Source organism: Dipodomys spectabilis, unplaced genomic scaffold (assembly GCF_019054845.1).
Source record: "Dipodomys spectabilis isolate Male_0828 unplaced genomic scaffold, ASM1905484v1 ptg000009l, whole genome shotgun sequence".
Taxonomy (NCBI): domain Eukaryota; kingdom Metazoa; phylum Chordata; class Mammalia; order Rodentia; family Heteromyidae; genus Dipodomys; species Dipodomys spectabilis.
In genome coordinates this window covers 6,622,588-6,649,805 of record NW_024870686.1, presented here as the reverse complement: position 1 = coordinate 6,649,805, position 27,218 = coordinate 6,622,588, and the positions used below count along the sequence as shown (strand labels likewise).

The window sequence follows — 27,218 nt, the reverse complement described above, 5'->3', positions numbered from 1 at the left end:
TTTTCATTTCCTAGAATGTAAGACAGAAACTGTTCTTTTGCTCTACAGAATTTCTAGACCAACTGTACTTCTTTTACTATAAGCCTACTACATTCCAAGACTTGTAGGTTGTTTTTGTTTTTGCACTAGGGCTTGAACTGGACACTGTTCCTAAGCATTTCTGCTCAAGGCTAGCACTCTACCACTTGTGCCACACTTCAGGCTTTTCTGTGGTTAACTGGAGTTAAGAATCTCATATAGTTTCCTGCCCAGGCTGATTTCAAACCTTAATCCTTAGATCTCAGCCTAAGTAGCTAGTATTACAGGTATAAGCGACAGTGCCTGGCTCTTTTTGTTGTTGTTGTTGGTTGTGGGTTTGAACTCTGGGCCTGGATGCTGTCCGTCAGCTTTTCAGCTCAAGGCAAGAGCTCTACACTTTGAGCCACAGCACCACTTCCAGTTTTCTGATGATTAACTGGAGATGAGTCTCATAGACTTTCCTGCCCATGCTGGCTTTGAACCATGATCCTCAGATCTCAGCCTCCGAAGTAGCTAGGATTATGGGTGTGAGTCACCAGCACCAGCTCTATCTTTTTTTAATAGTGATTTCTTGGGCCGGGAAGATGGCTCAGTGATAGAGTACTTGCCTCACATGCATGAGGCCCTGGATTTGATTTCTCAGCACCACATAAACAGAAAAAGCCAGAAGTGGCACTGTGGCTCAAGTGGTAGAGCTCTTGCCTTGACCTGAAAAGCTGAAGGACAGTGCTCAGGCCCAGAGTTCAAGCCCTACGACAGACCAAAACAAAAAAAAAAATAGTGACTTCTTAAAAATTGTTATGACTTCTTTTGCAGAAGACTTCTAGCTTGCACCATTTTAATTTATTATTATTATTTTTTTTTGTCGGTAATGGGGCCTGAACTCTAGGCCTGGGCGTTGTCCCTCAGTTCTTCTACCACTTGAGCCACAGCACCACTTCCAGCTTTTTCTGCCTATGTGGTGCTAAGGAATCGAACCCAGGGTCTCATACATGCAAGGCAAGCACTCTACCACTGTGCCATCTTCCCAGCCCTAGCTTGCACCATTTTATTTTTACTGTTTAGATTTCTATTTTATCCTTAAGTAGTTGTACAAACTACTTAATGTTGCAATTCAACATGTTTTGTGTCACACATTTCATTATTCTTCCTCCTCACCATTTTTTTTAAAGTTCATATGGTAGGGGCTGGGAATGTGGCCTAGTGGTAGAATGCTTGCCTAGCATGCATAAAGCCCTTGGTTCGATTCCTCAGTACCACATAAAAAGAAAAGGCTGGAATTGGTGCTGTGGCTCAAGGGGTAGAGTGCTAGCCTTAAGCAAATGAAGCTCAGGGACAGTGCTCAGGCCCCGAGTTCAAGACCTACGACTAGTAAAAAAAAAAAAAAAAAAAAGTTCGTATGGGAGCTAAACACAAGTCTGTTAATACCAATAATAGTGCATACAGGTATGTAGGCCTCTATATTTACCCCCCTCCTCCCCGGAACTGGAGTTTAAGGCCAGAAAATATACTCTAAAGACTAAATGCAATGAATGATGAGTCAATATAAAAGAGCTAGGTACCCTAAAGGACCCAAAAAACTCCACCCCCAAACTCCTAGAGCTGATCAACCTCTTCGGAAAAGCAGCAGGATACAAAAATTAACACACAAAAATCAGTAGCCTTTCTGTTTGTTTTGTTTTTCTTGGGTCTGGTCGTGGGGCCTGAACTCTGGGCCTGGGCGCTGTCCCTCAGCTCTTCAGCTCAAGGCTAGTGCTCTACCACTTGAGCCACAGCGCCACTTCCAGCTTGTTTTTCTTTTTGCTTATGTGGTGCTGAGGAATTGAACCCAGGGCCTCAGGCATGCAAGGCAAGCGCTCAACCACTGAGCCACCTTCCCAGCCCGTCAGTAGCCTTTCTGTATGGCCAACAATATACAACCAGAAAGGGAAATCATGAAAACAACCCCATTTGTAATAGCCTCAAATAACAACAACAACAACACTCTCAGGAATTAACCTACCCAAAGATGTAAAAGACCTTTATAGAGAAAACTGTAAAAATCTAAAGAAAGAAATCAAAGAGCCAGGCGCCAGTGGTTCATGCCTTTAATACTAGTTACTCAGGAGGCTGAGATCTGAGGATTCAAGCCCCATGACTGACCAAAAAAAAAAAAAAAAAAATCAAAGAGAATATCAGGAAATGGAAAGAAGTTCCATGCTCATGGATAGGTAGAATCAATATTGCAAAAATGGGCACACTGCCAAAAATGGTATACAAATTCAATGCAATCCCCATGTAAATCCCAATGATGTTTTTTTGTTTGTTTGTTTGTTTTTTGTCTGTCGTGGGGCTTGCACTCTAGGCCTGGGCCCTGTCCCTCAGCTTTTCAACTCAAGGCTAGTGCTGTCCCACTTGAGCCACTGCGCCACTTCTGGTTTTCTGGTGGTTTAATGGAGATAAGAGTCTCATGGAAGCCAGGCACTGGTGGCTCACGCCTGTAATCCTAGCTACAGAGGCTGAGATCTGAGGATCTCCGTTCAAAGCCAGCCTGGGCAGGAAAGACTGTGAGACTCTCATCTCCAATAAACCACTAGTAAACTGGAAGTGGTGCTGTGGCTCAAGTGGTAGAGCTCCCGCCTTGAGCTGAAGAGCACAGGGACAGTGCCCAAGCCCAGAGTTCAAGCCCCACAACCAACAACAACAACAACAACAAAAGAGTCTCATGGACTTTCCTGCCCAGGCTGGCTTTGAACCACAAACTTCAGATCTCAGCCTCCTGAGTAGCTAGGATTACAGGCATGAGCCACTAGTGCCCGGCCCAATGACGTTCTTTACTGAGATAAAAAAACAGTCATTTGATATTTGACAAAGAAGCCAAAGACCTAACATTGGAAAAAAACAAAGCCAATTCAACAATTGGTGTTGGGAAAACTGGGCAGCCATATGCAGAAAACTGAAAGTGGATCCCTGTTTGTTACCATGCACTAATATCAATTCAAAGTGTATCAAAGACCTCAACATCAGACCTGAAACTCTGAAACTACTACATGAGAGAGGAGGAGAGACAATAAAACTTATAGGTACAGGAAGGAACTTCCTGAATAGAGTTCCAGGGCACAACAGATAGAAGAGAGAATTGACAAGTGGGACTACATTAAGATAAAAAATTTTCTGCACAGCTAAGGACATACTTACTGAAGTAAAAAGATAGCCAGGGCTGGGAAGGTGGCTCAGTGGTAGAGTGCTTGCCTTGCATGCCTGAAGGAGGCCCTGGGTTCAATTCCTCTGCACCACATAAGCAGAAAAAGCCAGAAGTGGTACTGTGGCTCAAGTGGTAGAGTGCTACCCTCGAGCTGAAGAGTTGAGGGACAGCGCCCAGACCCAGAGTTCAAGCCCCACAAAAAAAAAAAAAAAAAGGCCAACCAATTTAGAAAAGATTTTTACCAGCAATCCATCAGACAAAGGCCTACTATCCAATATATACAAGGAGCACAAGAAAGTAACCCCTCCCAAACTTAAGACACCAATTACTAAATGACAAGGGAGCTAAAGAGAGACTTCTCAGAAAAACAGGACAAAATGGCAAAGAGATTCATGAGGAAATGCTCGTTATCCTTGGCCATGAAGGAAATGCAAATCAAAACAACCCTGAGATATTAAACTGGCCAACATTTTGAATTCTAGTAACAACAAATACTGGCTAGGATGGGGAGAAAAGGAACCCTACTGCGCTGCTGGTGGGAATGTAAACTAGTATAACCACTCTGGAAAGCAGTCTGTAGGCTCCGCAAAAAAACTAAACTCAGACTTTCCCTATGACCCAGCCATACCACTTCATCTACCCTGGGAATCACAAGCCAGGATATAATAAGGACACCTGCACATCCATGTTCATTGCCTCACTATTCACCATAGCCAAGATATGGAAACAACACAAATGCCCCACAAAAGATGAGTGGGTCCAAAATATGTTGTATCTATATATGATGGAATTTCACACAGCCATTAGAAGGAATAATGTCATTTGCAGGGAAATAGCTGGAACTAGAACAAATTATGTTAAGTGAAGTAAGCTAAGATCAAAGAGACAAATGGGGGATGTTCTCCCTGATATAAGGAAGTTAGATCTAAAATGCACTGCGACATGACAAATTACAGAGGATTCTAGATACTCACATACAGTGAGACCAAAAGAGGAGAGTCTTAGGAGAGAATCACAGATGTGCAATATGCAAGTGGCTCTTTGTACGTATGTAAAATAATATACATACTGAAACACACTTCAAAGATATGGAAACAAAGGACTTTTTTCTTAATTTGTGTTTTGTTTTTCTGATGACTGTATTCTTTTTTTTGATCTGTAGTGGGGCTTGAACTCTGGGCATGGGCACTGTCTAAGCTCTTCAGCTCAAGGTGAGCGCTCTACCACTTGAGCCACAGTGCCACTTCTGATGACTGTATTCTTTACCTCATATACGGTGTACTCACGTGCACATCTGTGAGAGGGTGAGGTAGGGCACAGCATCTGAGGAAAAAGGTTCAAGTGCAGCAATGGAATGCACTGGAAATTGATGAAAGTGAACTATGCAAATTATGGGTAGAGATGGGAGGGAGGGAATGGGAGAGAATGAGGGAACAGATGACACTATGCATAAAGAAATACACTTATTACCTGATGTACGTTAATATAATCCCACTGTATATCACCTCTAAAACAACAATAAATTTTAAAAATTTGGGAGGCCAAGCTCTAGAGGATATAAGCCAGGCTAGGAAGAAAAATCTGAGAGACTTGAACTTCAAAGTAACTATCAAAAGCAGCACTGGAGGTATGGTTTGGGTAGTAGAATGTCAATCAAGAAAGCGATCTGATGCCGGGCGCTGGTGTAATCCTAGCTACTCAGGAGGCTGAGATCTGAGGATCGCGGTTCAAAGCCAGCCCGGGCAGGAGAGACTGTGAGACTCCTATCTCCAATAAACCACCAGAAAACCGGAAGTGGCGCTGTGGCTCAAGTGGTAGAGCGCTCGCCTTGAGCTGAAGAGCTGAGGGACAGCGCCCAGGCCCAGAATTCAAGCCCCATGACCGACAAAAAAAAAAAAAAAAAAAAAGAAAGCGATCTGGGAAAACACAGGCTCTGAGTTCAAATCTTAGTAAGCAATAATAAAAGCATATGAAGTGAGCCATCTTTAGAAGTAACTCCCCTCAAAATCTGGCTTATAAACATGCTGCTAGTAAGATGTAATAAAGTATCTATTATCATCTACACATAAAGACAAATGAGAAGGAGGTGGGACAGATGCAATCCAAGGACAGCTGGATGATTTACCATTTTTCCAGCACAGTTGCAGGTGAGAAAGGTGGGGCATCAAAGCCTCAGGAGAACAGAAGTCAACATGTTTTCTGGAGGCAAACACTAGCTAGTTTTGCTTTTTTTTTTTTTTGCCAGTGCCAGGGCCTGGGCACTGTCCCTCAGATTCTTTTGCTCAAGGCTAGCACTCTACCACTTGAGCCACAGAGCCATTTCCAGCTTTTTCTGTTTATACAGGAATCAAACCCAGGGCTTCTTGTGTGCTAGGCAAGCACTCCACCACAAAGCCACCTTCCCAGCCTTAGCTAGTATTCTGGATCAGACCTCATTCACTTAATTCCTGAATCATAATTCGGTCTCCTTTGTAGATGTAGCCACCAAGGATGAAGCTGTTCTGAGAAATAACAATGGCAGGTTTTTCAGCCAGACAATGCTCCTCATTTGGATTAGTCCACTGACATCCTGGCATATAAATCAATCTCCCATGTGTTCTATTTGTTTGGTTTTTTTTTTGTCGGTTGTGGGGCCTGAACTCTGGGCCTGGGCGCTGTCCCCCAGCTCTTCAGCTGTAAACCAGAGCTCTACCACTTGAGCCTCAGTCCCACTTCCGGCCTTTTCTGCTTATGTAGTACTGAGGAATTGAACCCAGGGCCTCATGTATGCAAGGCAAGCACTCTACCACTGAGCCACTTTCCCAGCCCCATATGTTCTATTTGTGAATTAAGACTTGGGTCTACGATCCTCAGTACATAACATCAATTTCCCACAGTTAAGAGACTAGGTTACCAGATCAGAGGCTTTTGATGTTGCAGGCAATAAAGGAAATACAAATCAAAACAACAGAGATTCCATCTCACTCCAAGAAGATTGGCTAGCATCAAGAATATGAACAACTATAGCCAGGGACTGGTGGCTCATGCCTGTAACCCTAGCTACTGAAGAGGATGAGATCTGAGGATTGTGGTTCAAAGCCAGCTCGGGGAAGGAAAGTCCATGAGACTCTCATCTCCAATAAACTACCCGAAAACCAGAAGTGGCACTGTGGCTCAAGTGGTAGAGTACTAGCATTGAGCTGAAGAGCTGAGGAACAGCGCCCAGGCCCAGAGTTCAAGCCCCAGGACCAACCAAAAAAAAAAAAAAGTGAACAATTATGCTAGGTGCTGATGGCTTATGCCTGAAATTCTAGCTACTCAGGAGACTGAGATCTGAGGATCATGGTTCAAAGCCAGCATAGGCAGGAAAGTCTGTTAAGACTCTTATCTCCAATTAACTACCAGAAAACAGGAGTGGCGCTATGGCTCAGAGTGGTACAGAGCTAACCTTGGGCAAAAGAGTTCAAGGACAGTGCCCAGGTACTGAGTTCAACATCCACTACTGAAACAAGAAAAAAAAAAAAAAAAAAGAATATCAACAATAACAGATGATGAGTGGGGATGTGGGGAAAAGGAACCACATTGCACTACTGACAGGAATGCAAACTAATACAGCCACTCTGGAAGATGGTTTGGAAATTCCTCAAAAAACTAAACATAGGGGGCTGGGAAGGTGGCTCAGTGGTAGAGCGCTTGCCTTGCATGCATGAGGCCCTGGGTTCGATTCCCCAGCACCACATAAGCAAAAAGAAAAAAAAGCTGGAAGTGGTGCTGTGGTTCAAGTGGTAGAGCACTAGCCTTGAGCTGAGGAGCTGAAGGACAGCACCCAGGCCCAGAGTTCAGGCCCCAGAATCGGACCAAAATAAATAAATAAATAAATAAACATAGAACTAAGAAAGATAAAAACACGTTATAATGGGCTGGGAGGGTGGCTCAGTGGTAGAGCACTTGCTTTGCATGCTTGAGGCCCTGGGTTCGATTCCTCAGCACCACATAAGCAAAAAAGAAAAAAGCCAGAAGTGGTGCTGTGGCTCAAGTGGTAGAGCGCTAGCCTTGAGCTGAAGAGCTGAGGGACAGCGCCCCGGCCCAAAGTTCAGGCCCCATGATCGGACCAAAAAAAAAACCAAAAAACAAAAAACTAAACATAGAACTACACTACACCATGAGCCAGCCATACCACTTTTGGACATCTACCCAGAACATTACAAGCCAGGAAGTTATAGAAACAGCCCAGATGTCCCACATTAGATGAGTGGATCAGAAAAATATGGTACCTATATACAATGGAATTTTACTCATCTGTAGAAACAATTATGTCATGTGCTGGGAAATGGATGGACCTAGAACAAATCATGTTAAGTGAAGTAAATCAGGCTCGGAGGGACAAATGGTGCATGTTTTCTCTTGTGTGGAAACTAGATTGAAATACAACTATGTATGATAACATATACAGGGTTCAGTGCATTTATACACAAACAAACTGATCAAAGGAATATACTTAAGGAAGAATCTGAAGCTGTGACTTTTCTGAACAATTAATGAATGTGGGTGCAACAGCACCCATACCTTGAGTTTAAGCCCAGGCCTTGAATAAAAAAAAAAATAAAAAATCATGGAAACAAATCAAAGACCACATTTTCATCTGGTCAGGCATGGTTGTATACTCCAGTAGTGCAAACCTCCTTTTCCAAGTTCAAAACCTAGTATACACACCTTGGTTAGATTATTTTGATAGATGGTGTTCAGCCGGCTCACATAGGCATCTCGCTTTTCCTTTATAACACTGTAATGAAATCTGAGTCAGTAGTCAGAAAAAGGATTTTCCTATTTTAGTTAATAAGCAGGACACCTTTCCTGAGCTTTCCTAACTGTCGACATAAAAGAAGTCAGCAAAATGTCTCTGAAAACAGTTCTGTGTCCAACTGCTTTCCCACGTGTTTAGACTCTATTCCTCTACATGGAGAAGGCTCAGTTGGCATCCATAATAAGTAAGCCTTTTTCTACATAGGAAAACAATGGGAGCTGCTTTGGCATGATACCTAGTATATGGTGGCCACTCAGGAAATTTATTTGTTGAAAAAAGGTATAGATTTGCTTAATTTTTTTTTAAGTTTGATGGCCTCAGAAGTTTATGACAAAGTTATTAGATTAGAATATATATACAGAAGCTGGTTGCCGGTGGCTTATGCCTGTAATCCTAGCTACTCAGGAAGCTGAGATCTGAGGATAACGGTACAAAGCCAGACCGGGCAGGAAAGTCCTTGAGACTCTTATCTCTAATAAACCACTAGAAAACCAGAAGTGGCACTGTGGCTCAAGCAGTAGAGCATTTGCCTTGAGCTGAAGAGCACAGGGACAGTGCCCAAGCCCAGAGTTGAAGCCCCACAAGCGACCAAAAAATAAAAAAAATTAAAAAAAAAGAATATGTATACAGTAGAAGTTTTCTTTGTCATAAAGATGTACTAGTTCCTGTATCCAGTTACTTAGGCATGTACCTTTGATTTGTTTCTACTTTGTTATTTTTTTTTAAATGCTTTTAAGGGTCTGGGAAGTTGGCTGAGTGATAGAGTGCTTGCCTCCCATGCATGAAGCCCTGGGTTCTATTCCTCAGCACCACATAAGCAGAAAAAGCTGGAAGTGGCACTATGGCTCCAGTGGTAGAGCACTAGCCTTGAGCTGAAGAGCTGAGGGATAGTGCCCAGGCCCAGAGTTCAGGCCCCATGACTGACAAAACAAAAACAAAAACAAAAAAAACAAACAAAAGAATGCTTTTAAGCCTGGTGCTGGTGGCTCATACCTATAATCCTAGCTACTCAGGAGGCTGAGATCTGAGGATGGCTATTCAAAGCATGACTCTGATCTCCAATTAACTACCAAAAATTGGGAGTAGAGCTGTGGCTCAAAGTGGCAGAAGCTAGAATTGAGTAAAAAATAGCTCCATGACAGCATCTAGGCCCTGAATTCAAGCCCTACAACTGACCTGTACATCTCACAGCACTAAAAGCATGAAAGACTAAGGTCTGCTACAACATAGACAAACCCTTGACAATTTTACACTAAGTGAATTCAAGCAGGAATGGAAAATATTATATCATTCTATTTCTGTTAAGTATCTAGCATAGGTTAAGTCACAAAGACAGAAATAAAATGGAGTTATCAGGGCTTAGGCGAGAGTTATTGCTTAATGCATACAGAGTTCCTGTTTGAGACTGGGGAGAAGTTCTGGCTGCCCAACACTGTGAATACACTCAGTGCCACCGAACTGTACACTTAAAAATGTCTGAAACCAGGGCTGAGAAGGTGACTCAGTGGTAGGGCGCTTGCCTTGCATGCCTGAGGCCCTGGGTTCAATTCCTCAGCACCACATAAACAGAAAAAAAAAGCCAGAAGTGGTGCTATGGCTCAAGTGGTAGAGCGCTAGCCTTGAGCTGAAGAGCTGAGGGACAGTGTCCAGGCCCAGAGTTCAGACCCCACAACCGGACCCAAAAAAAAAAAAAAATGTCTGAAACTATAAATTTTGTGGTGTGTGTGACTTTAACAGGAGTGAGAGAGAATAAATCCAGGGCTTTGTACATCATACACAGGAATTCTACCACTGAGCTATATCCCCAGTCCTATGTTGTACATTTTTACCACAGTAATACCCTCTGAAAAGTTTATGGCTAGGTTATGAAAATACCTATCATTATAAATTGAACCTCTTAACACTTACCGCCAATTGAATTTTCCTTCACAGCTCTGAAATCCATAATCAACGTGATCATGCATAAATTCAGAGTGGACAGCTGTGTTCCACATTACCTGTAAAAGAAGTATAAACGGTCATGCTGAACATAAATCATGAGTATATTCAAACTCTGTAACTGCAGATAAAAATACCCTGAAATTAAAAAAAAAAAAAAATCTATGGGAGGAGGGAAAGTGGGAGAAAACAAGGGAAGGGGTAACAATGTTCAACAAGAAATGTACTTAGTATCTTACATATTTAAATGTAATCCCCCTGTAAATCATCTTGACAATAAAATTTTTTTTTTAAATCTGAACACATTGAAGCCAAATTTAGAAATATGACCAGATTAATTTTACTAGGAGGCTTCTGAAATAATGGGCAAAATTACATCTACTATTAAACTACCTTGATTATAGAGCAGAATATTATAGGCCACAGTCATTCCTTTAAAATTGTTATTGTTTACATTCCTATTTTCAATTTTATATTCTTTTCTTCAATACTAGGAATTGAACTTAGGGCTTCACACTCGCTAGACAAGTACTTAAAATTTAGATTTCTGTTAGCCTTGCTCTTTTTGGTTCAATTTCAGGAAACTGGGGAATCTGCAACTCTACAGGAAAGTAATATAAAAGAAAAACTCTATCCAGGTGCCAGTGGCTCATGCTTGTAATCCTAGCTACTCTGGAGGCTAAGATCAGAGGATCACAGTTCAAAGCCAGCCCAAGCAGGAAAGTCCGTGGGATTCTTTTCTCCAATTAACCATCAGAAAACAGTGGCTCAAAGTGGTAAAGTGCTAGCTTTGAGTGCAAAATCTCAGGGACACTCCCAGGCCCTGAGTCCAAGCCCTACAACTGACCAAAAAAAAAAGTTTAAGTTTACACTCCTATTATAAAGTCAGAGCCAGGCACCGGTGGCTCATGCCTGTAATCCTAGCTACTCAGGAAGCTGAGACCTGAGGATCACAGTTCAAAGCCAGCCCGGGCAGGAAAGTCCGTGAGACTCTTATCTCCAATAAACCACTAGAAAACTGGAAGTAGTGCTGTGGCTCAAGCAGTAGAGCACTCGTCTTGGGCTGAAGAGCTGAGGGACAGCACCCAAGCCCAGAGTTCAAGCCCTATGACCAACCAAAAAATTAAAAAAATAAAGTCAGTAATAATGAACCTCTTATAAGGCTATAGGTAATGAGATATATGCAATGTAAAGGTTGGACATACCTCATGTGGAATGCAGCCTACACTCTGTAAAGGTCTTTTTCTGCCAACTGATCTTTAAGATAACAAGATTCAAATTGAAATCCTGAACTCCAGATAACAAACTACCAATTTTCTCTGCCAGACAAACTTTAGACTCCATTGGTAACCAGTGTAAAATGCTTTATAAATGTCTTTTTATACCTAAGATCACTGAATTGTTAACTCTAATTTTTTTTTTGGTTGTTGTTGTTCCTTTACTTTTTTTCAGTCAAAGACATATCCCTCAGGCTGGCCTCACTTAAAATTTCCTGCCTCAGCCAGTGGTTCATGCAGGAGATTGAAGATCTAAGATCATAGTTCCATGCTACCTTGGGTAAGAATTGTTTTTGTTTTTTTTTTTTTTGGGTCAGTCATAAGGCTTGAACTCTGGGCCTGGGCACTGTCCCTTAGCTCTTGAGCTCAAGGCTAACACTCTACCACTTGAGCCACAGCACCATTTCAGGTTTTCTGATGGTTTATTGGAGATAAGAGTCTCATGGACTTTCCTGCCTAGGCTGGCTTTAACTGCAATCCTCAGATCTCAGCCTCCTGAGTAGCCAGGATTACAGGTGGGAGCCACCAGCATCTGGCTCCAGCGTTATTTTTTAAATGACATAATACTAATCAATACTAAATTACCACAATTGGTTTAAAGGACACACACTACCTTATAACTAATCTATATATGTCACACATCCATAATTTCGTGACTCCAAGCAAAATAGATACCAAATCTAGAACTAAGAGCTGGGAGTATAGTTCAAAGATAAGCTTCTTGCTTAGAATGTGAGAGGAAATAGGAAACTCAGTAACTAAAGATCAAAAAAAGCCCATGTCAAGGCCTTCACATCAAAAGACATTAAGAAATACCAACAACGGCTGGGTGCCAGTGGCTCATGCCTGTAATCCTGGCTACTCAGGAGGCTAAGATCTGAGGATCGAGGTTCAAAGCCAGCCCGGGCAGGAAAGTCCTTGAGACTCTTATCTCTAATAAACCACTAGAAAACCAGAAGTGGTGCTGTGGCTCAAGGGTAGAACGTTTGCCATAAGCTGAAGAGCTGAGGGACAGCGCCCAGGTCCAGAGTTCAAGCCCCACGACTGACAAAAAGAAAAAGAAAAAGAAAAAGAAATATCAACAAAACCCATCTTATTATTTAAGCGACTCTTAGTTAGGGTCTCAGTTATTTTTTCAAATGACGTATTTGGAAACAGCCTTATTCTGATCATGATTTATCAAATATGAAAAAGGAGCATAGAAAGAAGAAATAAAAATATCTACCTTTTTGGGTACACATCCAACATTCACCTAGAAAAAAAGGAAAAAATAGTTTAAGAATAGTAAACTCTACCTGACTTATGTAACTGTAACCCCTCTGTATAGCACCTTTATAATAAGTTTTTAAAAAATATTAAACTCAAACCGTCGAACACATTTGCATAAATAAATCCCAAACATCAATAAGTTTAAAATCACAATGAACTGGATTCTATAGTTATAGTCTGATTCTTTTATCATAGAATTGGAAAAGAACATTATTTTCCTTATGTGGTGACATAGAAAAGTTTTACTTACCACCATTTGCTCAAGAAAAGTTGTGAGAGGGCTGGGAAGGTGGCTCAGTGATAGAGCGCTTGCCTTGCATGCATGGGGCCCTGGGTTCGATTCCTCAGCACCACATAAGCAAAAAGAAAAAAGCCAGAAGTGGCGCTGTGGCTCAAGTGGTAGAGTGCTCGCCTTGAGCTGAAGAGCTGAGGGACAGCGCCCAGGCCCAGAGTTCAGTCCCCAGGACCGGACCCAAAAAAAAAAAAAAAAAAAAAATTGTGTGGGATGGTCCTTAACAGTGAAAATCTGTTATTCCTCCAGTCCCAAGCATCAATACTCATCCTTCTATGAAGCTTCACATGGACCAAAAATTTGCCTCTTGGCCTTCTAGCAACCGATACACAATAGAAAACAGTTATAAAATTTTAGAAGTCTACCAGATATTTAGGAAAAAGTTTATATGGCAAGAGAGCACAGAATTCCTCCCAAGGACGTCTTTATAAACTACAGGATACAATCTTAACTTTTTTTGGGGGGTGGGGCCTGAACTCGACCTGGGCGCTGTCCCTCAGCTCTTCAGCTCAAGGCTAGTGCTCTACCACTTGAGCCATAGCACCAATTCCAGCTTTTTCTGCTTATGTTGTGCTGAGGAATCGAACCCTGGGCCTCATGCACGCAAGGAAGCACTCTACCACCTTCCCAGCCCCTACAATCTGCACATTTTTTTTTTTAATTTAATTTAATTTGTGAACATACTGTACAGAGGGGTTACAATTACATGGGCAGGATAATGCGTACATTTCTTACCAAGCATTGCAGCCTCCTCCTTTGTTTACCCTTCACCTCCCTTCCCAGTCTCCCCCCTCCCCCCCAATTCCCCCCCCCTACACCGACGTTGTAAAGCTCGTTTTGGACATGACAACTTGTACTTCTCATTGTTGCAACAGGTCCCCCTGTATCCTTAAACAACTGGTTTTTCCCCATCTCCTCCACAAGTTATATTGACATCAAATACAGTGAAAGCGGGGGTTATACTGTGGGGGAGGGACATACAAAGCAACAAAGAGATAATCTTATAAATGCGTTAGAAACACATGCATGAAAGAAACAAACATTAAAATACATATCTAAGGGTACATTTTCCTGACATCACATTATCTGACCTTTCAATCTGCACATTTTTGTGCACTTCTTTTATTTTTATTTCCATCATTTCCTTCTTTTGTGTCTTTTTTCCCCTTCAGAAACTACATTAAGCAGGAAGTCTTGATTACAAGGCTTCCAATGTGAGTAATATATCTGGACTTCACTAAACAGGTTAAGTTGCTCCCTTAGGGTTACCCTACCCTAAGGGAGCAACTGTTTGCATAAGGAAAATTAGATTGATCTCACTTTTTTTTTTTTTTTTGCTGGTCCTAGGTTTGAACTCTGGGCTTAGATGTTGTCCCTGATCTTTTGTGCTCAAGGCTAGCACTCCACCACTTGAACCACAGTTCCATTTCTGGCCTTTTCTGGTTAACTGTAGATAAGAGCCTCACAGGCTGGGCACTGGTGGCTCACGCCTGTAATCCTTGCTAGCTACTCAGGAGGCTGAGATCTGAGGATTGCAGTTCAAAGCCAGCCTGGGAAGGAAAGTACATGAGACTCTTATCTCCAATAAACCATCAGAAAACCTGAAATGGTGCTGTGGCTCAAGTAGTAGAGCGCTAGCCTTGAGCTGAAGAGCTGAGGGGCAGGGCCTGGTCCCAGAGTTCAAGCCCCATGATCAACAACAACAACAACAAAAAGAGCCTCACAGACTTTCCTGCATGGGCTGGCTTCCAACCTTGATCCTTAGATCCCAGACTCCTGAGTAGCTAGGATTACAGGCATGAGCCATCAGCACCAGGTTAAATTTAGTTTTAGCCAGTCTCGATGCTAGAACTCAGGGCCTGGGTACTGTCCCTGAGTTTCTTTGGCTCAAGGCTAACACTCTACCACTTGAGCCACAGCACTACTTCCTCACTTTTTTTGAAGGGGAATTTATAGATCCCCTAGCTGTCTAGACGTGTAATTTGATGTGTAAGTTAGATTTTCCTTTATCTTACGCCTACCAACTAGGAAGCACTGGTGATGGGTCCACTACAATAAAAGGTTATCAACTGTACCTAACTTACATATCCAGCCTGTTCATTCACTATCCATTGTCACAACAGTGTGACAGTATTTATATATTAATGGAAACTCATCAGAATTACAAAAGTATAAATTATGTGTCATGGGACTAGGATGCTGAGTTAGTAATTTGAGAAAACCCAAATACACATTATACTCTTAAAAGCCAATGAGGCTGGTTGCTGGTGGCTCATGCCTTAGCATGAGTAGTCTTAGCTACTTTGGAGGCTGAGATCTGAGGATAGTGGTTTGAAGCCAGCATGGACATTAAGTCTGCGAGACTCATGTTGCCAATTAATCATACACACACACACACACACACACACACACACACACACACACACACACACACACACACACACACACACACACAAGCTACATGGAGCAGTAACCAAAGTGGTAGAGCATTAGCTGTGAGCAAAAAAGCACAAGGATAGCTCCAAGACCAGTTCAAGCCCCAATACTGGCACACAAAATAAATAAATAAAATTAAAAAGAATCTTCTAGTGATATTATACCCATCTTAGTTTGGGTAAATATACCCTGCAATGTCTATACAATAACAAAATTACTTAATGACAAATTAGCCAGTTCTGGAGACATGGCTCAAGTAAGTGGTAGAGTGCCTGCCAAGAGCCAAAAAGCCAAACAGGAGTGACAGGCCTAGAGCTGAAGCCCCAGTATTAAACTGTATCTACTCATCCTCCTGTCACCCTTTCTAAGTTCTCAGGAGCCTCTGAAAGTACCTCAAAAAGTCACAAAGCACAATAATGTTCTGAACCACTCTCCCCTATCACCAACTCACTCCTCACGTGTATCTGAAATTATTTTTATTGACTGATTGATTGACTGATTGTTGGTCGTGGGCCTGAACTCTGGGCCTGGGCGCTGTCCCTCAGCTCTTGAGCTCAAGGCGAGTGCTCTACCACTTGAGCCACAGTACCACTTCTGGCCTTTTCAGCTTATGTGGTGCTAAGGAATCAAACCCAGGGGCTCATGCATGCAAGGCAAGCACTCTACCACTGAGCCACCTTCCCAGCACCTGAAATTATTTTTAACTTATTTAAGACAATTTTTTTTTTAAAGCTTGGAATCAGTTTCAATGTAGCCTGACTTATACTAGAGTCAGTAGATGACAAACTCTGGTTTCCTTTTTGGAAGTTTCTGCCTTTTGGGCTCCTAATTCTTTTTTCTTGTCTCTGTTTTATTAACTTGGGAGTCATTCCTTTGTTCTGAAGAATGGCTTAAGCAGCCATTTGTGCCTAGCATTATGCAAGGTAAAGCACTATATAATCCCGGCTCTCCTGAAGTCTCCTTCTAGCCAGGGAGATGGAGCTTAACCAAGGTACCAATTAAAGGGGCAATGACAAGTATCACTGCAGCCTCTAAAATCCCAGAGCACTGATCCAGAAGTCAGACAGAGAGGGTGGTGAAAACTGGGACCTAGGCAGGGTTGGGGATGTCAGAAAATGCCATGCACCTCAGGGCCTGGGGACATGGTTTAAAGAAAGGCTGTGACGCTGGACACTTGTGACTCACACCGGTAATCCTGGCTACTCAGGAGGCTGAGATCTGAGGATCACGGTTTGAAGCCAGCCTGGACAAGCAGTAGTAGAGTGCTAGCCTTAAGCAAAAAGAATGTCATGGACAGCACCCTGGCCCAAGTTCAAGCCTGAGGAAAGGGCTCACACAAAGAAAAAAGGAAAAAAAAAAAGAAAAAAGAAAAGCAGTAACACCAAAATATCACTTGTCCCATTTAGGCAGCTCTTAGAAATAGGCCTTCAGGGGAGTCTGACAGTTTTAGAAACCAAGTTCCCAGCACGTTGGAAGGAATGAATTCATATGTAATTACCTTCCAAGCTGAGGAAACAGGGGTAGAAAGCTATGCTCATTCCTTCCTCTGGTAGCTTCTTCTTCCCCCTAGCTAATGTGTGCCTGAGGTTCACAGACAAGGACCTTGCACCCACCAGTCTGGCTCTGGGCTCTCCCACTCAATGGCTGTAAGTGGCTAAATTTCTAATTCTGAGTGGTTTCCCACTACATATGATATAGGAGATTTTGAGAAGATCAGCGATCATTTATAAACAATGCTGATTTCGAATTTATCATTCACATATATATGCATTTATATATGAGTATACACATGCATATATGAATGCATCAACTTATTCTTTTAGTATACATAAGCACATAAGTGTGTGTGTGTATCCTGGGTTCCTACTATGTGCAAGACACTGTTTTAATTGATACCTCAGAATTGCATCTGCAGTCTCCTGGCTACCTGTGTGGGAAGAGAGGAGCTTATCTGAAACACAGATCAACTGAGTACCAAGAAAACTTGCCTCCCAGGCTCTGTACTAGGTTTTCAAGGTCCTGGCTTCCCAGAGGTGCACACAGCTAGGAAACCCCAGGTGAAAGATACTTTTTTTTTTCTAGTAAAGATGTTATACAGAGGGTTATAGCTACATCAACAAGGTAATGACTACATTTCTTGTTGGGCATTGTTGAAAGATACTTTCTACCTGGCAAATTCTGACACAGAAACTCCAGCCTTCAGGTGAGCATTAACCAATAACAGCCAAATTCCTTGCATTCTTATAGCTCAGTCTCTCTCCTGCCCACCTAAGGCTTGCCAGGCAGGCATTCTACCACTTGAGTTATTCATCTAGACCTTTAGCTTTAATCATTTTTCAAGCAGGTTCTAACTTTCTGCCCATGCCAGACTGGATGGTGATCCTCTTATTTACACTTCCTATCTAGCCAGAATGACAGGCACACATGTCAGCATGTCCAGATTTTTTTATTGGTTGAAATGGGGTCTTGAAAACTTTTCTCCTGAGCTGCCTCAAACCACAATCCTCTCAATCTCCACCTCCTGAAGTAGTTAGGATTATAGGTGTAAATCACTAGGCCCGGCCTCAATCCCCCTTTCTACACTAATGATCCCTGTCTGAGGGCTTTGTTCCAACCCATGTGGTGTTGTAAATACTTCTACTTAGTGGTCCTGCCAGCACGGGCTCACAGTAAGGGCAGAGAACTCCTGAAGCAAAGGCAGAACATGTGAAGTTGGTGAAACTGGAGTCTTTTTTCCGAGGCTGGCCCCTTTACCTTTCAATCCTAAGGGAATCATTTTGCATAGATAGTACTGGGGGAAAATAAACCTTTATTCATTTGCAACTGTACCTGCTGATCCTGTAACCTGTGCTTTAGTAACAGAATTTCCTTCCTGTTTTCTCCAGTCCATCCCCCTACTAGAGTTGCCTATGGTTTCCTCTCCCTGACTTCCTTTTTATACCCTAAAAATGAGTGCCAGGCCATATGAAGAAGGAACACTTTAAAAATATGCTAGTCAGCCAATGGTTCACACCTGTAAATCTAGCTACTCAGGAGACTGAGATCTCAGGAGGATCGCAGTTCAAAGCTAGCCCAGGCAGGAATATCAGTGATCAAGTGGTAGAGCACTAGCCTTGAGCTGAAGAGCTCAGGGACAGCGCCCAGGCCTAGAGTTCAAGCCGCATGACCATCACACACACACACACACACACACACACACACACACACACACACACACACACACACACACACACACCCTAGCTATCTCTTAGAGAACAAAGCATTGGGGCTAGGCCTAGAGTTCAAGCCCCACGACCAACACACACACACATACGCATACGCACACACACACACACACACGCAATCTTTTAGAGAACAAAGCATTGGGGCTAGGCCTAGAGTTCAAGCCCCACAACCAACACACACACACACACACACACACACACACACACACACACACACACCCCTAGCTATCTCTTAGAGAACAAAGCATTGGGGCTAGGCCTAGAGTTCAAGCCCCACGACCAACACACACACACACACACACACACACACACACACACACACACACACACACACACACACACACACACACACCCCTAGCTATCTCTTAGAGAACAAAGCATTGGGGCTAGGCCTAGAGTTCAAGCCCCACGACCAACACACACACACACACACACACACACACACACACACACACACACACACACACGCAAAGCTATCTTTTAGAGAACAAAGCATTGGGGCTAGGAATGTGGCTTAGTGGTAGAGTGCTTGCCTAGCATGCATGAAGCCCTGGGTTTGATTCCTCAGTATCACATACAAAGAAAAAGCCACGGGCTGGGAAGGTGGCTCAGTGGTAGAGCGCTTGCCTTGCATGCCTGAGGTCCTGGGTTCGATTCCTCAGCACCACATAAGCAAAAAGAAAAAAGCCGGAAGTGGCGCTGTGGCTCAAGTGGTAGAGCACTAGCCTTGAGCTGAAGAGCTGAGGGACAGCGCCCAGGCCCAGAGTTCAGGCCCCATGACCGGACCCCCCCCAAAAAAAAAAAAAGCCAGAAGTGGCACTGTGGCTCAAGTGGTAGAGTGCTAGCCTTGAGCAGAAAAATGCTCAGGTCAGTGCCCAGGCTCTAAGTTCAAGCCCAGGACTGGCAAAAGAGAGAGAGAGAGAGAGAGAGAGAACAAGGCATTATGAATTCATCAACTCAAATGTAGGTAAAAACATATATCCATGTATTCAGATATATATGCATTTACATATAAATGTAATGTTTATTATTTACATATAAATGCCAATGTTTATTAGTATTCCCCTGTAAGTATTTCCATATCAGTTCTTCAATTTCTGTAACAAAGCAGTGTGCTACCACTTTTGCAAATCCTTCTAGGTGAGTCTTCCACCACTTGAGCCACATCCCTAGACCTTTACGATTTCTTCCAACAAAAAGAAACTCTAAGGGTTTCAGTTCTTTTCCTGGCTCTGAAGATTCATAGTAGTTTCTGAGGCAGACTGCAAAGCAATATTGTACTAAGATCCTAAACAAAGTCAATGAGCCAAAGTTCAATAACAGAAGTTGCCTACTACCAACAAGCCCTGCCCTTTACGATCACTCCTTTATTTGGCACATATGAATATAGCTGGCCCTATTTTATGAAATTCCAAATCCTCAGAAATAAATCAGAGTTGGTTTTTTCTTAAGGGACATCTGTCATTACTGAAGGAACTAATGACAGGGCTCTCTAAATTAAGTTCCTTTTAGTAAGCTGCATTTAGAAATAAATGCACATTCAAGTGTTATCAGGATACAGATGTCACAATATCAAAGTACACACTATCACTGCCAAGTTGGGCTATGATTTGCATGTTGCTAATTATTTGCAAATTCTATGAAGCATAATCCACAGAGTAGCTCACTTCTCAAGCCCATCATGTAGGTTCCTCGAGCTAGAATTGTGCAACACAAGTCATACTGACTTTGTGATCAAGTCTGTGCCACTCAATTGACCATTCCCCCAACTCATTGGCAAGGACTACTGAACACTTTGGGAACCATCCCTCCTGCCCATGGTCAGCAAGAACAGGGAAGCAAGTGCTGCTGCAGGCCCTGAGGCAAAGGAGCAGCAACTCAAAGCTAACTTTTCCACAAGCTGATTTTTTCTGCATGGGCAGAAAAATGAGCAACATACAAGAAGCTCTAATTCACTTTGGCTTTGAGCAAGCTTTGCATTGTTCTTTAGCCTACATATGATAATGAGGAAAACACTGATTTTTGCATTGGGGAAGATTTCCATGACTAAACTGGAACATTTTATATATTTTTCCAGCCTCAAAAATAATTTAGTTTCAGCTGGGCACCAGTAGCTCACGCCTGTAATCCTAGCTACTCCGGAGGCTGAGATCTGAGGCTGGTAGTTCAAAGCCAGCCAAAGCAGAACAGTCCCAGTGAGACTCATCTCCAAATAACCACTCAAAAACTAGAAGTGAAGCTGTGGTTTATAGTGACACAGAGCTAGCCTTGAGCAAAAGAGCTCAGGGACAGCACACAGACTGACCTCACACAGACTGACCCACAACTGACCTCCCCCCCTCAAAAAAGATTAGTTTCAGAAGACAAGGGATTATTTTTAATGAAATTCTTTTTTTTGTTGTTATTGTCAGTCGTGGGGCCTGAACTCTGGGACTGGGCCCTGTCCCTAGCTCTTCAGCTGAAGGCTAGCACTGTACCACTCGAGCCTCAGCCCCATTTCTGGCTTTTTCTGCTTATGTGGTACTGAGGAATCGAACCCAGGGCCTCATGCATGCAAGGCAAGCACTCTACCACTGAGCCATCTTCCCAGCCCTTTAATGAAATTCTAAGGGAAAAGAGGTATATGTGTGTATGTTACAGTACTGGGACTTGATCTCAGGGCTTGGGTGTTGTCCCTAAGCTTTTGTGTTCAAAGCTGGCACTTGAGCCACAACTTCACTTCCGGCTCTCTGGTGATTAATTGGAGATAGTCTCAGAAACTTTTCTGCCTGGGCTAGCTTTGAACCTCGATCCTGAGAGCTCATTAGTAGCTAGGATTACAGGTGTGAGCTACTGGTGCTGGGCCTCAATGCCTTTTTATTTTTTTAGTGCCAGTCCTGGGGCTTAAAGTGGCCAAGCTTATGTTATTACTCTCACTTTTTGGGGGGTCACACTTCCAGTCAGCTAGTTAATGGAGATGACATCTTACAAACTTCTCTGCCTGGGCTGACTTTAAATTGAGATCCTCTAGGATTATAGGCATGAGCTACCAGTGCCCAGCAAAGTCTAATCATTCTTTCTGTTGTTATTTTTGCTTTTTTCAGCCCTGGGACATTGAAATGCACTATTCTGAGGACAGAAATATCTGCTCTACTTGTCGCTACAATTTTAGCATCTAAAAACTCAGCTGGCACACAGAAAATGTTTAGTAACATGAATGAAGAAAAACTACACACACACACACACTAGCACTAGCACTACCTGAAAATGGCCACTGTGAAGGGAAGCCTCATTTGAACTTCCTATGAGAGTTCATAGCAACTGGCAAGATGTTTTAGGGCTGAAGTGGTAAAGCTCTTGCCTAGCATGTGCAAAGCCCTGGATTCTGCCCCCGCCCCTCAAGCACTGCAATAAACAAGATATGGTAATACATTTTACTTAGGAAAGAACTAGTTTGAGATTCTCTCTCTCTGTTTTTGAGACAAACTATTTATGTACCTCAGAGTGGCTTTGAACTAGAAATTCTGCTTTGGTTTGGGATTAGAGTGCTGAGATTACAGGCTGGACATCACCATGTCCAGTGAGAGCTACTCTGACTTCTATCTGGCCTTCCCAGGGGATATCTCTCAATAGTATTATTTGTAAGATAGCAATTTGGCGGGGGGAGACGGGGGTACGGGTAACTGGGCTTGAACTCGGGGCCCGCGCACTGTCCTGTCCCTGAGCTTCACTCAAGACTGGCATTCTATCCCCTGATCCATAGCTCTACTTCTGGCTTTTTGGTGGTTAAAGATGAGAGTTTTATGGACTTTCTTGTCTGGGCTGGCTTCCAACTGCAGTCCTCAGATCTCAGCTCCCTGAGTAGTTAGGATTACATACTTGTGGACCACCGGAGCCTGACTATAAGCTCACTTTTGTTGTATCATGAACTCAGGGCCTGGGCTCTGTCCCTGAGCCTCTATGGGCTTATAGCTAGTGGTCTACCACTTGAGACATAGTGCCACTTTTGGCTTTTTTTTGTATATGTGGTCTGAGGAATTGAACCTGGGGTTTCATGCATGCTAGGCACTCTATCACAGAGCCACATTCCCAGCCCAGGAAATCCATTTTTAAACCACAACCTACCCATCTGTCTCCTATCTCTATAGAGTAAGGGACACTCTGCTCTAATTAAAAAAAAAAAAAAAATATATATATATATATATATATATATATATCCAAAAAAAATTCATCTTCTAAAAGATAGTTCAAAAAGATATTCTCATTCCAGAACTCTTCCCCTGATACCCAGGTGGAAGGGAGAATTCCATCTCTTCTCTGAACTATTTTAATTAGTTATTATCTTCAAAGATTAAGCTTAAGTACCTCACTTTGGGATTCATGGTCTATGTTTGGTCCAAGATATTGTAAATTCACTGAAGGAAGAGACTTCTGTTTTACATTATTTGTATTACTTTGTCACTGATGCAATACTAGACCTGAATATATGAACGAATAAAGTGATGGAGCTCAACAGGCCTCAATTTCACATACATACTTGGAAATAACTGAACAAGAAGTCCATTATTACAGACCAAGCACCAGTGGCTCACATCTGTAATTCTAGATACTTAGGAAACTTAGATCTGAGGATCAAGGTTTGAAGTCAGCTGGAGGAGGAAAGTCTGTGAGACTATCATCTCTAATTAATCAGCAAAAAGCAGGAAGTGGAGCTGTGGTTCAAGTGTTACAATGTCAGCCTTGAATGAAATAGCTAATGGACAGCACCCAGGCCCTGAATTCAAGCCCTGTATCTGGTGAGGGTGCGCACACACTCATGCACACACAAAGTTCATTACTGTAACTACAGAATGGGAACAACATAAGTGGGGGCTGCACTCTAAAGGAAGTGCTTTACCATTTGAGCCACTTACTAGTTTGTTTTTCAGATAGGACTGTAAGCTCATTTTGCCCAGGCTGGCTTTGTACTTTGATCCTCCTAACTGCCTCCTCAGTAGCTAGGAGGTAACTGCAATCCAAAAGCTAAACACACCCATAATCTACCCATTGATTATATCTTCTCTAAAATTTGATGCAAATCTATACTCTTCCTTGTAATTCAGAAGCAAAAGCCCTAATGTAATGTCATTAGGGATTCCTCAAATGTTTAGCTGGAAATTAAAGCTGATGCTGGAGTGTTGGGGATAGTAGCTTAGAGGCAGAGTGCTTGCCTAGGTAGCATGTTCAAGGCCCTGGGTTTGATCCTGAAGATGGAAAGAAAAAAAGAAAAGAAAGAAAAAGCAGCTGCTGCAGAACAGCTCTGAGCTGCCTTTGCCTGCTCTCAAAAGCAGTATTCCTGCGCTCACTAGGAACTAGAAACAGACTGCTGCTTCTTTATTAAAAGGAAGGAGGAAGACAGAAAACTAAAGAGGCCAGAGGAGAAAAGTGATCGGTGTTGTCACGTTGAGGGGAGGGTGCGCCGGGTGGCACTTTCAGTCCACCTTCTTCAGACTTCCAGTCTTTCTGCAATCAAGTGTCAAAGTACAAGTCAATAAGTAATAGATTTTTCCTTTTTTCTCATCCCCATGTTCATTTTGAACGCAAGGAAATAAAAAAGAACCCTGAACAATGGAGTGAGCAGACATCTCTAGTTCATGTCATAAATGGCTACTGAGCAAGGTACACAAACATTGGAACCTATCCTTGCCCCTGAGTTCCCAATTTAGTATATCTTCTATTTTACTTTATCAGTCGTGGGGCTTGAACTCCGGGCCTGGGCACTGTCCGAGCTTTTTCCGCTTAAGGCTGCACTCTACCACTTTGTGCCACAGTGCTACTTCCATTTTTCTGATGGTTAATTGGAGATGAGAGTCTCAGACTTTCCTTCACGTGCTGGCTTCCAACTGCGATCCTCGGATCTCAGCCTCCTGAATACTTAGGATTACAGGTGTGAGCCACTTGTGCCTGACCGATTTAGTAATTTAAACATCAGTCTTCAAAGGAATTTACAGAACCTATCCCCAACCAATCCCAGGTTAGCCTTGGATTCAGTATCTTCATAGTCAGCATTCAGTACTTCACCCAAATCATGGAATAGAAAAAGGCCACAACATTAACATGGATACAAAACCTGTTTAAAAATGCCTAGTTTTCCAATCTCAGGATTTACCACCTTTTCTTTTCAGTATTAGAACAAGCAAAGCAAAAAAGCTCTTGAGAAGTCAGAACGGTAAACCTATCAAGACAAACCTTCAGTTCCCATCACTGGCTGCAATTCAAGATCACCTGCTGGGTTTCCCAAAACCCGGGCTGCACCTCCGACCAATGAAGTCGGAAAACCTGGAGGAGAACCGAGGCGCTGCCCCTCAACTCTTGTGGCGACTGAGAATGTGCAGCAAGCTGAGGACGACGGCTCTCAGTCCCTCTACCCTTGAAATGGACGCGAGAGGACCAGGCCCCCCTTCCTCCGAGCTCCCCCCGCCCCGCCCCTTGTACACAGGCCGCATGCAGTTTTCCCAGACGCAGCTCCGTGGATCTGCGTCCCCCCAGATGCAGCGAGGACTGCGTGTCCCACCTGGAGGAGGGGCCGGTGCAAGCGCTGCCTGCGGTTTAACAAGCTGGGCTTCCGTGACTAATGCACCTGCGCCGAGACCGCGGGCTCCGAGCCGAAGGCCCCGAGAAGCACCTTCCACGCGGCGTGGGCACGCGGCGGGAGGGGGTCGCGGCGGGGCCGGGGGGCAGGGAGAGAGCGGGGCTGTGCAGGCGGCGTGGCGGGGGACCCCCGCCCCCCCCCCCGGTACTCACGCAAGTGCCGCCCAGCTTGTGGCTCTCCACTACCGCGGCCCTGGCGCCCAGCTCCGCCGCCCGGCGCGCGCTGGCCAGTCCTCCCGAGCCGCCCCCGATCACCAGGTAGTCGAAGGAGGCCACGTCGCCGGGGGCCGGCGGCGGGTACTGCGGCTGCGGCTCCTGCTTGCACTCCATGGCGCGGGCGCGGGTGTGCGGGGCGCCGATGGGCGCGGGCGCGAGCAGCGGGAAGCGGGTGGAGGCGCGCGCCGCCCGCCGCAGGCTCGCGCTCAGCGCCCGAGGCAGCAGGGCCATGCGCGCGGAAGTGCGCGGCGGCGAGGGGGCGCGGCCGGGGCGGGCCCGGGGGCAGCGGGAGGGGGGCGCGGGGCGCGCGGGCGCAGCCTCACCGTGACTAAGCACCGGCCCGCGCGGGCAGGGGCGGGGCGGGGCGGCGGGCTCCCGGGGAGGCGGGGCCGAGCGGGCGGGTGGCCGTCTTTGCAGGCGCGTGGGGCGAGGCAGGGAAGCGGAACGGCGAGTCGGCTTTCGCCCAGCCTTCGGGCGCGGGCGGCCGCGCCAGCCTGGCCGTGACTGGGCTCCCCGGGCCCCGCGGGCAGGGCCGAGGCGAGGCCGCAGGGCCCGGGGAGGCGCGTGGGGCCAGTCATTCCCGAACCGGAGCCGGCGGCCTTTCAGGGAAGGGAAATTGGCCTTCGGTAGTTATGGAGGTGCAGGCTTCTTCCCAGTCCACCCGAGTCGCCGCCCGCAGCTACCCCTCTCCGGGAGCCGCGACCTCCTGGGCAACTGGGGTTCGGCCTTGGGTGCGCGCGCAGCCTCTGGGTCCTGAGTTGGCGCCGGGCTCGGTGGGTGGGCCTCTTTTTTGTTCAAGGCTAGCCTTTTGGTGGTTAATTGGGGGTCTCCCGGACGCTCCTGCCCGTGCAGGGTTTGCACTGCGATCCCCACATCTCAGCCTCCTGACACAGTAGGATCACAGGCCTAGTGAGCTACTGGCGCCCAGCATGGCAATTTGCATTTCTAACACACTTTCTGCTGCCTTCAGATGATTCTTAGTACCTCTGGTTTGAGAAACAGGAAAAAAAAAAAGCCAAATAGGGATTTTTTTTTTTTTTTTGGTGTGATTCATACATAAAACTGGGGGACACAAAAGCATCTTCCCAGGCTGAAGTAATAGATGAGGGCTGCCTTTGAAATTTCCACCTATGCTCAGCTTTGAACTTGTGTCCTGATAAACCAAAATCACAGGTCAGTACACAAGTCACAGGAACACAAGGTTGAGCTCACTTCAGGCAAGAACTGAAGGTTGGCCCCAGACCAGCCATGGCCAGTTGAGCACATTGAGGGCAATGGAAACTGCTGTACTGTATTAGAAGGAAATGCTATTTTTTTTTAAAGCTTTTCACCACTTATTAAAAGTAATGTGGAGACGGGTCCAGAGGCTCACATCTATAAACCTGTTCAGCAGGCTGAGATCTGAGGATCAGAGTTCAAAACTAGCCCAGGCAGGAAAGTCCGTACCTAAAAAAGCTGGAAGTAGAGCAGTAGGCTCAAGTGATGGAGCGTCAGCCTTTAGCATAAAAGCTCAGGGACAACCCAGGCTCTGAGTTCAAATCCCTAGGACTGGCAAAGCAAGGAAGGAAGGCTATGCAAAGCAATTTACTAATTGTTAAATAATAAAAGAATATATGACATTTTGTTAGTGTGATGGTAGTGGGGCTTGAACTTAGGGTCCTGCTTTTCACTCAAGGCTGGCACTCAACCACTTGAACCATGTCTTGACCACCAGTTCTGCTGGAGATAAGGATTTCAGGGACTTTCTGCCCTGGTTGGCTTTGATCCTCCATCTTCAGATCTCAGCCTCTTTTTTTTTTTTTTTAATTTAGTTTATTTATGTGGAACTGAGGAATTGAATCCAGGACCTCATGCATACCAGGCAAGCACTCTCAATAAGCCACACTCCCAGCCCCTCTAGCCTTTTGAGTAGCTAGGATTACAGGTGTGAGCCACAAGTGTCCTGCTAAGAGACCTTTATGACGTTTTATTT

The 27,218-nt window shown here is 44.4% G+C and overlaps 1 protein-coding gene across 1 annotated transcript in view; it reads right to left on the bottom strand.

The window, feature by feature from the left end:
• The window catches only part of Gsr (glutathione-disulfide reductase), a 49,858-nt gene extending 24,381 nt beyond the window's left edge, over window positions 1-25,477 (bottom strand). The window contains exons 1-4 of the mRNA XM_042701486.1: window positions 25,184-25,477; window positions 12,426-12,452; window positions 9,894-9,982; window positions 7,895-7,964 (exon numbers count right to left, since the gene is read on the bottom strand). Coding sequence (XP_042557420.1) covers window positions 7,895-7,964; window positions 9,894-9,982; window positions 12,426-12,452; window positions 25,184-25,477 — 480 coding nt within the window. The remainder of the gene's footprint in view (window positions 1-7,894; window positions 7,965-9,893; window positions 9,983-12,425; window positions 12,453-25,183) is intronic.
• Between the last annotated feature and the right edge of the window lie 1,741 nt (window positions 25,478-27,218).